At 37.9% G+C, this 16,112-nt stretch overlaps 1 protein-coding gene across 4 annotated transcripts in view; it reads right to left on the bottom strand.

Moving 5' to 3' along the window:
* Positions 1–16,112, bottom strand: part of SPATA16 (spermatogenesis associated 16) — a 269,495-nt gene that overhangs the window by 239,407 nt on the left and 13,976 nt on the right. For 3 of the 4 annotated variants that reach the window (XM_069579806.1, XM_069579802.1, XM_069579816.1), the window contains exon 2: positions 4,904–5,520. The exons of the other annotated variant lie outside the window; for it this stretch is intronic. In XM_069579806.1, coding sequence (XP_069435907.1) covers positions 4,904–5,425 — 522 coding nt within the window. In that variant the 5' untranslated portion in view covers positions 5,426–5,520. The remainder of the gene's footprint in view (positions 1–4,903; positions 5,521–16,112) is intronic. 4 annotated transcript variants of the gene reach the window in all.

The raw sequence follows: 16,112 nt of genomic DNA, 5'->3' as shown, positions 1-16,112 counted from the left end.
TGAGGTCAATCCTTTCACCTCTCCAACTTAAAAAAAAAAATTAAGGTCCTTGAAATACCAAATTCCACACAATTGTTAGAGAAAAATGCTTAAAAGGAAATTCTTTCCTATGAAATACAGTGCAGTTCAGTCACTCGGTCATGTCCAACTCCTGTGACCCCATAAACTGCAGCATGCCAGGTTTCCCTGTCCGTCACCAACTCCCAGGGTTTGCTCAGACTCATGTCCATTGAGTCGGTGATGCCATCCAACCATCTCATCCTCTGTCATCCCCTTCTCCTCCTGCCTTCAATCTTTCCCAACATCAGGGTCTTTTCCAACAAGTCAGTTCTTCATATCAGGTGGCCAAAGTATTGGAGTGGGTAGCCTATCCCTTCTCCAGCAGGTCTTCCTGACCCAGGAATCGAACCAAGGTCTTCTGCACTGCAGGCAGATTCTTTACCAACTGAGCTACTCAGAGAAGCCCTCCTATGAAATGAGCAAGGGGCATAAAGCATTTTAAGTCGGAGACCAAACTGTAAAGTTTTCATTTTAGGGCAAATTTGTGCAGTGTCAGCATCTCAGAGAGTGCAATTCTCATCTCATCTCCTTGAATTGCTATGTGTACCAGGACCATTTGGGATCTCTTAAAATCCAGATCCTGATTCTGCAGGTCTGGTACAAAGTTCTGTATTTCTCACAAACCCTCACTTAGGGTGGCAAGGGCATAGCGGTTAAGGTGGTGAGCTCTGAACCAGATCGCCCTGGTTTAGTCCCTGGCACTACCACTTCGAGCTGTTGATCCTTGAGCAGGTGATTTAACCTTTCTATCCCTTAGTTTTCTCATTAGCATAAAAGAATAATAGTTTCATCTCATATGCTTATTGTGAGAATAAAATGTAACATTGAATGTAAATATTCCCAGGATGTAAAATATAATACCTGACACATAGAAAGAGCTCCATAAATGTGAGTTATTACTCTAACTTCACAGAACAGTGACTGGAGCACCAAGATATTAAGAAAAAAAGCACCTTAAGGAGTTCCTGCATGATGAAATCGGGATTGAAAATTCCATTTGGTGAGGGAGGTTGTGCTCTATGTTCTTTGCCTGGTTCTGTGGGATTGTTTGAAGCTGCATCTCTTTAAGGGTGTGTATAGGTCTGTTCTACTTCAAAACGTGGAAGCCTCTGAGTTACTAAGATCCTATGAGTAAGGCTGAAATGATGGCATTGTTTAGGTTGCATACCACAAAATTATTAAACTTCATAATTTGAGTGCTTTTCTTATAAATGACAAAAATGTGATTAGTACATTCCCAGATCTTTAAGTTTTCCTATTAGCAAAACCCTTAAGGTGTTTGCTAATAAAAAGTTCAACTAGAATGTTTATGAATTAATCTCTTCTAACTTTTTATTGACAGCCAAGAAGTTCACTGGATGGTTATACGGCATCACCAACTCAATGGACATGAATTTTAGCAAACTCCAGGAGACAGTGAAGGAAAGGAAAGCCTGGCGTGCTGCAGGCTGTGTGCTGTGCTTAGTGCCGCAGTCTATGGGGTCACAAAGAGTCGGACATGACTTAGCAACTGAACAACAAGCAATTTATTGGAAATAGTGTGTATTGCCTAATGTGCCTCATTGGTCTATGAGGCCAATGTCTTTATTTTTTAATAGAATCTGTAACATTTTAATAGAGGGGGAATTTATACAGTTGTTCTTTAAAAATTATAGGTAATAGCATCTAGGCATAAAACTGTGATTTCACATGAATGTATGTTTTTTATCTTTCAGTTTATACCTTTTGCCTATCTGGTATGTTTTCTGCTGTGATTTCAAACACAGGAGCAAATATGACTGATTTTAGCAAAGATTGAGAGCTAGTCACAGAATTAGTTTCATCAAGCACATTTAAATAAATGCCTCCTATGTTCTGAAATCCTGAAAGATTAAAGTTGGCTGCTTTTTGGAAGCTAAACTGTTATCTTCTGAATCGCTGCATATCATTTTATCTTATTCTTTATAAAATACCATGAATTTACTTGTCTAGTTACCATGTTATAAAAACAAAAGGAGTTAAGATTTTGTCAAAAGCACAGGGAAACTAACATAGAAGTAGAACATTCCTAATGGATTTATTAGATGAGTTGGAAATTATTGTGTCTATTAATAGCCACAAATTTCTAGTGCCTTTCCCCAGTTTTTACTTTTTCTTTTCATGGTCATACCTTCAACCACAAGCAGCCTTCGGTGTATTTCTACAGCCTGACTCTGTACCTGTACCACTCAGATGCCAATCATTTTGTATACCTCACAGTGCCCTCCCCGCCCATATAGTAATCACAGGAGAGTTGCTAGTTATCCTTCAACAGCCATGTCCAGTCTCCCCTTCTTTATCAGTAATAGGACCCCTGAATGTTAGGGCCATTGGGAATCAAAACTGTATTTTTCAGCATTTCTTGTAGGTCTGTGCAGCCACATGACCAAATTTGTGTCAATATAAAAAAATGGAAATGGTGTGTGCAACTTCCCTTGAAGTGTGCTTAGAAAGACACAATGTGACTCTTTCCTTCCTTTTGTCCTTTCCTGGCTGGTTAGAAGGTGGGCGTGATAAAACCAACAGGAGCTGTCATTTTGGATCCTGAGGTCACAGCCACATCTTTAGGAACATAATAGAATCTGGTACCTGATGATCATACTGTACCAGTCCTTGACTACCTAACATTTACGTGAAAATAAACAACAACTCTCTTGCTTTTGACACGGGTATTTTGGGTTTTTGTTATTTGCAGCCAAACCTAATTCTAACTTCACACACTGAAATATTCATTGATGCATCTATCTTTTAGGTGTGATCCTTATCATTATGCCTTGGTCTCTGTCATTCATCCTATCTTAGTCATGGTAGGACCTAAGGAAAAGCAATAGATGCATTAAGTAATACCTGAGAATACTCAGTATGGAAGCAATTAAATTCAATAGGAGTTAAATTCAGGCGAGGAGAGTTAAAAAGGTTAAATATCTTTTCTATTCCTAGTAACTTCGGTTTATTAAGAGACATTCTAGGTAAGATTTCAAAAGTTAACTCCCAGGATAATTAGACAAAAGCTAGGCCAGATGTCTAAGCTAAGTTTTGGTCTCAAAATAATTACCTTTGTTAATTACCAGTAATTAGTGTCAGCATCCAACACTCTCCTAAAAACCCTTGAGAGAGGGGGTTGGGGGGCAGTAAGAGAGAGGGAAAGACAGACAGAGAATGTGCACAACAGAGTCAAAACACTTAAGCATATTCCAGTACAATTACACATCTTGGGGTCATTAAAACTGAATTCAAATTTTACAATTTTGAACACTGGGATTTATGGAAAAAATCGATATTTTCTTCTAGTTAATGCAAATACCTTTTGCTTCTCTAACTAGACTTAATTTGAAGTTTATGTTTTTTCTTATTCTATGCCTTTTATCCCCCATTGCCAAAATAATTCTTTTCCTCTATCTGGAAAGGATAAAATTACACTTGTAAACCTGCAATAATAGAATTGCACCTTTAACCCTGTCCTTCCCCCCCAAAAATTTTCAGCTGAAAATAGTCCTAGCAGAAGTGCCCATGATTCTTCCTGGAGTCTACACTTAGCTTCCTTTCCACAGTCAATAGCTTCTGGTCTTTAGCTCAAAGAACAGCAGAAGGTTCTCAGTGCTTTGAAAATAATTTGGGGCACTTTTTACACAGCTCAGAAGTTTACAAAGTGCACCACTCTTGACTTGTGTAAATGACCCTTAATAAGGACAGAAGTACCTATAGATGCATCTGTTTGTATGCTACCTCATCACTTCATGTCTCTTTGGGCCTTCTTTTTTGTGCCTAGGGTTTGTTTTTCAATATTTAGGGACACATTTTCTTCTATTGTTCATTAATAACTCATTGTAGATGTAGTCATTTTTAACCTGTGACTAAGACTGGAAGTAACACTTTACTCTTTAAATCTTCATCACAAAATCTCACATTTGACTCCTGCACATGGCCCTGGTTCCATGGTGGAAGAGTCATGCCTTAATACCATTTCCATTTAACTATTTACTGGTTTGTCTCCCTCATAGACTGTTAGAGGGAAGCTACCATGTCTTAACTTATTTTTGATATCTCCAGTGGCCACCAGACATATATAAAATGCATTGAAATTTTTAAAAAATATGCAGTCACCAATATTGCCAAGCCAATAGGAGTTCTAGCTGCATACTTTGGTCCTTTTATAAGTTCAGTGAGTCACGAGATGGTGCATTTCTTCCTGTGACCTTTTTTTGTGTTTTATTCTTACATCTATTAGCCCATGGGCTAAATCTTTATGCCAAAATATTGATCAACTTACCTGCTTACAGAGAGAAAAATAATTATTCATAAAGCTCACTAGGAGGGGAAGGGAAGTTTGATGGTAAGGTGAAATGGTTATTTTGTTTTCAACCAGTATTACACATAAATTATCAGCCCATGCTAAAAGTAAGATGGTTATGTTTAATCATGAAGACTACATATCAAAAGGGGATAATATGTATCCTCATTAACTGCCTATTTCTAGGGAATCTATATTCTACCCACTACTACTGTATTGAAACTTTAAGGCTTTTATAGGTGTACATTGAAATTGCAAAACCAACTGCATTTTAATATATGTTACTATTCACTGCAGTGTTTGTTAGGGAAAAAGCATGAAATATGCTTCGGGGCTGATTTCTATATGTCGAGTGTCCACAAGCATATTAATTTGTAGGCATATTGTATTGGTATAAACTGAGGACTAAGAAGTCCTGATATTCAATATTTTCATACTGTATTTTCATTACAGCATGATCAGAGTGGCTCACAGTAATCACAACTTTCCCTTTCACAGCTTACTATCACCAATCTGTTTCCTCTTACCCCGTACCTCCAGTGCTGTTCTGAACTGCCCTGCTGCCACAGCATATTTCTTCTGTCTGTAGCAAGAACTGGCATCCTTTAAGGCTACCTGAAGCCATTTGTCAATCTGAGGCAGAACGCTGAAATTAGGTCCACGCAAAGGGTCCACTGTTTCAGCAGCTCGGCATATTGGCTGATTCCCAGTGGATGGGTAGGATTCTACAAACTCATAGCTCACGTTCTCTTCATCAACGTAGACCAACTTCACCTCCACATCCATGATATTCTTTAAGGGTATATGAGGGAGGGGCATGGTGATCAACAGACTGTCAAGTTCTATTATCTTTGCCTCTTTCTTTCCAGCTGGCTTTTCATCACCTTCTGCCTTCCGTTTAAAGGCCACTTTCTCTAAATCATTGCCTTGTTTTTCTTTGAGACTCTTTGCCACTTTTATTCTTTCAACTGTGATTTCTACCTGTTTGTCTCCACAGCTTTTCTTAATCTCTTGTGGCATTTCCAGGATGCTGGGTGGGTTTGCTAAAGTGGACATTTTGTTGCTGTATTTATCTTTGGAACAAGATCTTATTTATTGTATTCTCCAAGCTCCTACTGCTTCCTGAATCCACTGATTGCCCCTTAAAACACCTGTAAAGGGGTGAGAATAAGAAAAATAATTAAAATGAAAATTTGAAATTCCAGTAGTTTTAGTCAGACTATATAGTTAACTTCATTGAAATTGCTGTTTAATTCATTGTAGGTATTCATCATCTTAAACTAAAACTGTATAGACATCATCTGCTGACTGTTTTACTAGAGAAATATATGTTTTAGTCTCAAAATTCCCCAAGAATTCATTGAAAACACATTTAGACAGTGTCTTTAAAAATAATCATCTATAGCTGAACAACACTGAATGAATATTTTTATGGGGTGCTCAAACTCATTGAATAGGAAAATCTTATACATAACCACTGAGGAAAAAAAAAGACCTAAAAAAATATATCTTGATCTTAATTTCCTCAGGAAGGCAGGTGGTCTAGAACTCATTATAAAATATACTGCTAACCTGCATAATAGACTTAGGAGTCGAAAGAAACCACAGCTGCCTCCTCTGAAAGGCTTCCAGAAACTGTTATGAGCACAATGTTTCCTCAGTTTATTTCTCCTCTTATTAATGGGAATCTCAAGTTTAAACAGCTTTAAAGGTAACTCTTATTTGGCATGAACTTGAAAGCAGAAGAACCTGGCATTCACCCTCTCATCTCAAGGAGCCACAGATTCAACTTGAGTCTACTGTATTCATATTTTGGTAGCAATGATATCAGGCATCATAGTATATGAAGATGAGATATATTCTTAAATTACAGATGTTCAAAAATATAACTAACCGTTATTTGATTCAAAGATTTCTGCATACTATTTCTGCTTCTAGATTAGTTTCAAAATATAAAATGTGTTAAACTAGTTATGGTATAGTTTGGTCGGTACTTATTTTTAAGACTCTTTCACCTATTGTATCCTGTTCTGGAAATAATTCTGTAGGATAAATAGGAATAAGGAACAAATTTTTTCAAGGAAACTAAGGGACAGAAATATTAAGTTGCTTTATATGAGTCATGCTGTTGGTCATTGGGGGAACCTGGATCGCTATTTCCTTCCTGGATCGCTATTTCCTTCCTGGATCGCTACTTCCAGTCACTAACTCCTGATTTGGAGTACTTCCTCTAAGGCATGCTGTTGTTTAGGATACCTAATAGGAGACTCGGAACACAAAGAGAAGAGAAAATGTAAGAAAGAAGAGCCAAATATGATAAGATAATAATGAAATAAAAGCTAACACTCTTGCTTATTTTCAACTGCTACAATGTCATTGCCTGACTCAAGAGAAAGTCTTGACTAGCTTCTCAAATCTTATGATTTTGTTAATCATAAGATGTTGATTGATGTTGATTATTTTCATTTGTTTGCTTGAAAGACAGATATGCCCCAGAAAACCTTTAAAATGATCCAGAAGTTTAACAACAGTAATTCTTGGCAAAGTGTAGGAAGATACAAAACTGTATATATGACTGTAACCTTCGAGGCACTTTCCACCTCCTTACCACACTGAACTTGGGTCATCAGAAATGGTTCAGGTCAAAATTGGACACATCAAAACATCTACTGTGATGATCCGTATTATCTTATAGGAAAGACTGAATTTCAAATAATTCTAATACCAGCTATCTTGAATGTTAATTTGCAGAAGTTAAACACTAGAAAAATATTTCCCCAGTGATTTGCACTGATTTATTAGTACATTGTGTCTATGTGGGGGAAAACGCCTAAAAGATTAAAAATTTTGCCAGTCTGTGTTATACTCAGTATTGAAAGAGATAGTTATGGCTGAGCATCATTAGACCCATCATCACAGCATAACTGCATTCAGGAAAGGCCCTGTTTTCTTTTCCTCTCTTGATTTCATTGCTGGTATCCAGTATATCTTTTGGATCACTAATGTAGCTACTCAGGGTAGAGAGGGAAAAACTCCTTACCATCACTCTATCTTTATTTGCTCTTTTATGCCACATACATTTTGGTTTGAGAAAAGTTAGCTTCAGTCCTTGAATTAAGATCTCCAGTGGATGAAGACTCAAGATATACATCTGTACCAATAAGCTTTTTTCAGGAGTAAAGCTATAGACATGGAAGTAGTAAAACTCTAACGCCATACATACATTATATTAGTTTTTAAGGGTTTTATAAAATTTTGAGTAGGATTTATATACCACAAGGTGGCTAAGTTCCAAACTCAGCTTGTTTCTTACCAATACTATAGAAATTATATTTGTGTTCCCCTCTTGTCCAGTACTATCTGCAATGCAAAAGAGATGTGATGCTCTTAAAACTTGTTTAAAGCTCAAAATACCTGATTTTAAGGATCTCTGATTCATATTCATTCTTACAATCAGCTTCAAATATATAAACAGGAAATATTTCACTTTTCACTTTCATGCATTGGAGAAGGAAATGGCAACCCACTCCAGTGTTCTTGCCTGGAGAATCCCAGGGATGGGGAAGCCTGGTGGGCTGCCATCTATGGAGTCGCACAGAGTTGGACATGACTGAAGCAACTTAGCAGCAGCAGCAGCAGCATGGGCTATTTCAAATTTTAAGCTATTTAAAGATGTTCATAGTATCTCCTGGGTATCTTTTCTAAACTCTCTCTACTTCAAGCATAGTAGCTAAAATATGTGGGATTATCTGTAGTTGGTTGTGGCTAGTAATTTTTAGTGTCTACAGCAGCATTACCTCTCTCTTCTGCATTTACTTCACCTCTTGAATACATAAACTTATCTTTACAACCACTTCTTGTAAGAGGTAATTGTTCTCTCTTTCTCCCTCCTTCCCTCTCTCCTTCCACCTCTTTTCCTTCAAATTCCCCTACTCCAGTCTTCCTGTCAGTTGTCTGCACCCCCAACCCAACTATGCACCTTTTTACTTTGCAAGAAAGTTAATTGTTTTTTCAAGAAACAGGCTTCTGAGTATTTCTTCATCAGTCCTTTAACGTCTCTATACAGATCACAGTTTTGTTCTTCAATGCAGTTTTTTGCAAGAAACAACAATAGAAAGAAAGAAGGAAAAGAACGTGAAGTCACTCAGACGTGTCTGACTCTTTGTGATCCCATGCACTGTAGCCTACCAGGCTCCTTTGTCCATGGAATTTTCCAGGCAAGAGTACTGGAGTGGGCTGCCATTTCCTTCTTCAGGGGACCTTCCCAACCCAGGGATCGAACCCTGGGTCTCCTGCATTGCAGGCAGACGCTTTACCATCTGAGCCACCAAGGAGGCCCCAAACAACAACAGAGGAGGAAGAAATGTACATGGCATATACAGCAATCAAGGGAAAATATTTGTGACATTTTCAAACATCTGAAAGAGTAAATATCCCAAATTTGTCCAAGAAACACATAATTCAGGTCCCCACAAAAACCAAGAATAAATATCCTAATGTCTAAAAGTGACCTCTATGTACAGGCTGAAAAAGTATGGCCAAACTCAACCAATATCTTTCAGTGTTGTTCTAAATCAGGTGATTTCAGCTTCAGATTTAGAGCCAATTCTTTCTAAAAATTGTTGCATGTCTACAAAAGTGTTATGAAACTGTTCACTTACAGCTTTTTTTTTTTTTAAATATACAACACCATTTAAATAATCTGGAATTTAAGGCCTTTTACCAGCTAGCTCAATGTGTGTTACCAGACTTATTTAGCACACCTTCTGCAAACTGCTCTGTAGTCAAGCTGAACTTCTTGTTACTACCAAAAAAGATACTTGTTTTCAGTCTGTCTGCTAAGAATTCTCCATTTCCCTGTTCTCATCTCATTCTACCTGTCCAAACCTAGCCAGAAGTTTTCCATCTCTCCCTCCTTAGAATAACGACAGCATTTACAGTCCTATTTTCCACATTATGGTTATATGTGAATGACTTATTTCTTCCACCAAGCCCCCTAAAAACAGAAATCTGTTTATCTTGACATTAGTTCAGTGCTTTTCATAGAGCAGACATTCAATAGATATTGATCAGTATGGATTCTGTGAATCAAAGACTAATTTAAAAATTTTAAGGGAAGTAAATTAGATTTTTTAAAGGTTTGGTTTAACTTTCTAAGAGTTGTTTCTGAGGTGGTTTTCCTACATTTTGTTTGGTTTCATTTTAAATTTGGTCCTGGGTAAAGTACATTTTCTTCTTTGATAGTTCAAGTGAATCATCTACCAACTAGATTTAAACTATCAACCTCTTCAGTGTTTTTTTAGTACTCAAGTTGATTAACATGACATTAGTCAGTGTTCCTAAGGCACTGAGTTACATTTTAATCATTACTTCAATAAAAATACATTTAGAGAAAACTATTAGATAATCATTATGTATATCAAAGAAGTATTCACTGATAACATTCTGTAAAAATACCCATTCTTTCATTTAGAAGACTGTAAAATTGATTTCCTCTTAGAGGCCATGTCTTTAAAAACTCCAGAAAATATTGATATGAAACAGAACACTCTTGATGGTTTTATAATAAATGCAGGTACTAGAAACAAAGGTTAATGTTCAATCATTTCCAGAGGGTAACTGTTGAAAATTTATTCAGTGGATTTTCAACACATTCATTTTTTCTGAGAACATTTCATTAAGCATTCTGTCTTATATGGGAGACTCTATCACTTCATAGATACAATCAGTGGTTTACATGGCTGTTAGTATGACAAATTATTTATTAGCATTTTGATTGAAATCAGCAGCTTAAACATGGGCAATTCAGAAAAAGAGAATACTTAAAAATTTGCTCTCTGAAACATTCAACATCACAGTTGCTATGGTTTTCTTTCTTTAAAAAAAAAAAAGAAAGGATCTAATTTTAACTTGCTGTTAAATGTAAGAGAGACATTATAAGAAAAAGCATCTTGCTTGTTAGTCCACTAGTACACCTTGATATTTTTAAAAAAACACACTACAGAATGTTTCTTTGATCCAATAATAATTTATTGGACACCTACCAAGAGAAATGTCACATGCTATGTGTTATAAAGGAAACCAAGGATGACCAAGACAGGATTCTCGGCATTCTAGAATGCATGGGGGTGAGGGTGTAGGATGGCGAGAGGGATGTATAGGTAAATAACTTGGCATAGAGCAGACATTGTCTAACAAGACTGTGAAGTGCTGAAGGTGCAAGAATTCATCACAATCCCCCCCCCCTTTTTTTAACTTATTTTGTATTGGAGTTCAGTTCTGTTCATTTGCTCAGTCATGTCCGATTCTTTGCAACCCCATGAACCACAGCATACAAGGCCTCCCTGTCCATCACCAACTCTCGGAGTCCACCCAAACCCATGTCCATTGAGTTTATGCTATCTAAGTTGGTCATAACTTTCCTTCCAAGGAGTAAGTGTCTTTTAATTTCATGGCTGCAATCACCATCTGCAGTGATTTTGGAGCCCCCTCCAAAAAAGTCTGACACTGTTTCTCCATCTATTTGCCATGAAGTGATGGGACCGGATGCCATGATCTTAGTTTTCTGAATGTTGAGCTTTAAGCCAACTTTCTCATTCTCTTCTTTCACTTTCATCAAGAGGCTCTTTAGTTCTTTTTCACTTTCTGCCATAACGGTGGTGTCATCTGCATATCTGAGGTTATTGATATTTCTCCCGGCAGAGTATATCATGAAGATCTTTTTTGTACAGTTCTTCTGTGTATTCTTGCCACCTCTTCTTAATATCGTCTGCTTCTGTTAGGTCCATACCATTTCTGTCCTTTATTGAGCCATCTTTGCATGAAATGTTCCCTTTGTATCTCTAATTTTCTTGAAGAGATCTCTAGTCTTTCCCATTCTGTTGTTTTCCTCTATTCCTTTGCATTGATCACCGAGGAAGGCTTTCTTATCTCTCCTTGCTATTCTTTCAAACACTGCATTCAAATGGGCATATCTTTCCTTTTCTCCTTTGCTTTTCACTTCTCTTCTTTTCACAGCTATTTGTAAGGCCTCCTCAGACAGCCATTTTGCTTTTTTTGCATTTCCTTTTCTTGGGGATTGTCTTTATTCCTGTCTCCTGTACAATGTCACAAACCTCCATCCATAGTTCATCAGGTACTCAATCAGATCTAGGCCCTTAAATCTATTTTCCACTTCCACTGTATAGTCATAAGGGATTTGATTTAGGTCATACCTGAATGGTCTAGTGGTTTTCTCCACTTTCTTCAGTTTCACTCTGAATTTGGCAATAGGGAGTTCATGATCTGAGCCACAGTCAGCTCCTGGTCTTGTTTTTGCTGACTGTACAGAGCTTCTCCATCTTTGGCTGCAAAGAATATAATCAATCTGATTTTGCTGTTGGCCATCTGGTGACGTCCATGTGTAGAGTCTTCTCTTGTGTTGTTGGAGGAGGGTGTTTGCTATGACCAGTGCATTCTCTTGGCAGAACTCTATTAGCCTTTGTTCTGCTTCATTCTGTACTCCAAGGCCAAATTTGCCTGTTACTCCAGGTGTTTCTTGACTTCCTACTTTTGCATTCCAGTGCACGCTAAGTCACTTCAGTCCTATCCAAGTCTTTGCAATCCTATGAACTAGAGCCCACCAGGCTCCTCCATCCTGGGATTCTCCAGGCAAAAATACTGGAGTGGATTGCCATGTCCTCCTCCAGGGACTCTTCCCAATCCAGGGACTGAACCCACGTCTCCTGTGTCTCTTGCATTGGCAGGCAGGTTTTGAACCACTAGTGCACCTGGGAAGCTGATTAACAATGTTGTGATAGTTTCAGATGGACAGTGAAGGGTCTCAGCCATATATATACATGTATCCATTCTCCCCAAAACTCTCTTCCCATCCAGGCTGCCACATAACATTGAGAAGAGTCTAATCCTGATGTTTAGTGCCTTCAGAATCTGGAAACTAATAGGTCCTCAATACATTTTTGCGCTTTGCAAGGAGCACATAGGTGAGGTGAGTGGTATGCTAGCAATAACAAACATGCTTCTGTGGGAACAGGGGACTGATGCAGTTGAAGAGATTTGGTTTTGGAAGAGGCAGAATGAGAGGTGTTCCTATACAGGCAATTTTTCTTCTCTTTTATCCACGTAATCATAAGGAATAGTTCACCATTATCGGAAGGGAGAATGAATTGGGCTCACGATACTTATTAAGAAACACAAAATAAAACATACTGTGTAGTGTTATCTGAATAATAATAGCAGCCAACAAGTACTCCCAGTGTACAAGTTTATCTCACTGGATTATTCCATTTGTTTCTCACAACAACTTTTTTGCATAAATATTATTACCCTTATTTTACTAATGAGGAAAGCAAGTGATTAAACAACTTGAGGGGTCACCAAGATAATTTAGACCTAAAACTTAAACTTGGGACAGTTGATGTCAAATTCCATGACTTTTGAACCACAGGATAATAAATTCCTCTGCATTTCACCACCATTGATTGGGATTTACACTTTCTCTACTTTAAAAAACATTTTTTTCAAAATTTAGTAACAAGGTATTCAATTTTATCACTGTTTTATTGGGTGGACTTTCTATTAGGTGGAAAAAGGATTAATTGGCAATTTACAGCTAACAAGTATATGAAGCAGATTTGTTGAGAAAGGCACTAGACATTTTTAATAAGATCATTAGTTGCAAGTATACGTATGGTCCTGTTTTATTCCAGAAGTCATTAAATTCTGAAAAAATAATGTGGGCACTACACTTCCATATGAGTGGGGGATTCCAGACTTGAAATTGACAAACCATTTGCTGATCAGAGAGTCACCAAATGGTAATAATGGCATCAAAGCAACTGTGTTTCATTGCACCTGGTACACTGTGAACATTTGTTATGTTGCATCAGACAGCATTAGAAAGGTATCTTCATTGTTCATGGCTTTACACCGTGGAAAGAGCATTCAGTTTGGAGTTGCACAAAAAGATTGAATTCTAGATATATTATTTATAAACTGTGTGTTCTAGGAGAAATTATCCAACCTCTCTAAACATTATTTTCCTCCCCCAGAAATGGGAATGATTGGATTCAGGAGAATCATGTGAGAATCAGATGGGATAATGGATGTAATGGCACATAAGAGAAGAAGTGAGCTCATTGCACATGCGGCCTCCTTGAACACGCCTCCACTCTTTCAAAGGTTAAATGCTTTTGTCTCAATCCTGTGTCTCCAAACCTCTCAACCACTTTGCTTCTGCAATCATCACTTCCTCTCTTGCTTAATCCACTAATGCGCACACAGATCTAGCAACACCTTAAGGAAAAGCAAGCAAACTTTCTTGCCTTCACATCTCCTTCCTGCTGCCATCCCATAACTGCTGCTCCCCTCCACTGCAAAAGGACTGAAGAGAGTTTTTATATTCTCTGTCTCCACTTTTTCATCACAAATTTTCTTCCCCAATCCAATCTCTGCAGACTCCACTCTTTCCTACTCCATTAAGACTGCTCTGACAAAGGTCATCAGTGACTTTCATGTTGCCGAGTATCTCATCTGCCAGACCTATTGGCAGTATTCTTAACTGATGACACTCTCATTAGTGGAACATCATCATCTCCCCTTCTATGGCACCTTGCAATTCTTATTTTCCTATTACTTCACTGACCACTCATTCTTGATCTCTGAGGTTGGCCCTTCCTCTTCTGTTACACCCAACAGCTGGAGCTGTTTTTTTTCTCCATCTGCATTGTCTGGTTAGGTGATCTTCTCCAATCCTGTTGCTTCAAATACCATCATAACTCTCAGGGTTACAACTCTAGCCGTCAGAATACTCCCAGGAATTCAAAACTGTAGACCTCACCGTGTGACACCTCTACTTGGACTGCCTAATATACATCTTAAAATTTTAAAGCCCAAAACAAGTCTCTTAAATCTCATCTTCAGTTACCCATCACCCAGTCTTCCCCCTTCCAGTATAAGCCCCCACATCCATTGGTCAGAACAGAACCTTATGAGTTTTCTTTCCTTCCCTTCTTTTACTTAATTCTATTGTCCAATCCATCATGAGGTCCTACTGACTTTTTCTTTCAAAGGTCCACCTCTATCCATACCCATGCTGATGCTTTCCAACCCCATAATTTCTTGCCTAGATTATTGAAGCTGTTCTCTCACACACAGCAGCCAAGTCATCCTTCTAAATGAAAATCAGATCCCACCATATTCTTGTGTTAAATCTTTAAGTGGCTGCCCACAATACCTAGAACAGAATAAAAACCTCTTATACCTGAAAATTCATCCTGCATTTCCTGCTTTGTCTACTTTGTTTCAGCCTCTTGGCTTTTATTTTGTTCTGCTGTTTTAACAAGTTCATTCCCACCTTGGAGCCTTTGCAGTAGTTGGTCTATGAGCGTTTTCTTCATTGTGTTTTTCACATTATTCAGATTACAGCTTAAAGGTTGTTCCTAAAGAAATCTTCTCTAATTAATTAAAAGTAATTCCCCCAGTCGTATTGGAGAACCCCATGGACAGAACCTGGCAGTCTACAGTCCATAGGGTTGCAAAGAGTCGGACACGATAAAGTGACTTAGCCTAGTCTAGCCCAGTCATATATCTTTTAAATCTCACCATACTACTTATCACAGATATATTTAGTCACATATATTAGTCTATGTATATGTGTCATTTATTTTTTTCATTATTTATTTATTTTTATTTTACTTTACAATACTGTATTGGTTTTGAATCTACCGTTTCACACCAGGATATAAGCTCCCTGAGACAATGAACCTTGTATGCCTAATTCACTGCCTCATATTCAGAGCCTGACACAGAGTACACAATAAATATTTGTTGACTGGGCAAACAGATGATTGTATCTTACAGTACATTTATCAACAAATTCATAGTTATGTTCTTTTTTTCCTGCTGTACCATATTACAGGAGCTTAGACAGTTAGTTGAAAGTCAGGTGGCGTTAGTGGTAAAGAACCCAACTGCCAGTGCAGGAAACACAAGAGATGCAGGTTTGATCCCTGGATTGGGAAGATCCCTTGGAGGAGGCTATGGCAGTACCCTTGCCTCCAGTATTCTTGCCTGCAGAACCCCATGGACAGAGGAGCCTGGCAGGCTATAGTCCAGGTGGTCACAAAGAGTTGGACACAACTTAAGCAACTTACCACACAGGCCCCTAAATATAAGCTAGCTTTTACAAATTGACTTCACTATGGAGAGTTTCTCTAGACACTGTGGCATCCTGATTCTGTCTGTCTTTTCATTTCCTTCTATTTTTATTGTTTTCTTCTCTAAGTCAACAATATTTATGATGTGCCTACCCTGGTCTCTTTTATTTTAGTCTTTGTTAGGGGATAAATAATTTCCCTGGTTCTCTGTTGACATGAAGTGTGGCTCATTCAGAACCAAAAGCATTAGAAAAATCAGACCTTTTGGGGGAAGTCATAAGGATACAACTTGCTATCTTTACAAGTGTGGTCAATAAGAATACAAATGTACTTCTCTAAGATCCTTAATCTAACTTGATTGTAAAAAGAATAATAATAACTCATTTGGTTTGGGAGGAATATGAGGGTAAGGCAAGTCATGCTTCAACGTACTTCAGAGACCTTTGGCTACATTTCTTCTTGAAGCATAAATGCAATCAGCCTGGCAAATTCATTGGCATCCTGAGAGAAAGTTCTCTTTCTTTGCAAACATAGCACTGTCTGTCTGTAAAAGTAATCCAAGTTTCTATTTACTTAAGAGGCTGAGA

This window comes from Ovis canadensis, chromosome 1 (genome assembly GCF_042477335.2).
Source record: "Ovis canadensis isolate MfBH-ARS-UI-01 breed Bighorn chromosome 1, ARS-UI_OviCan_v2, whole genome shotgun sequence".
Classification (NCBI taxonomy): Eukaryota; Metazoa; Chordata; class Mammalia; order Artiodactyla; family Bovidae; genus Ovis; species Ovis canadensis.
Note: the sequence above shows the minus strand (reverse complement) of the source record. Positions and strands in the feature narration are given on the sequence as shown.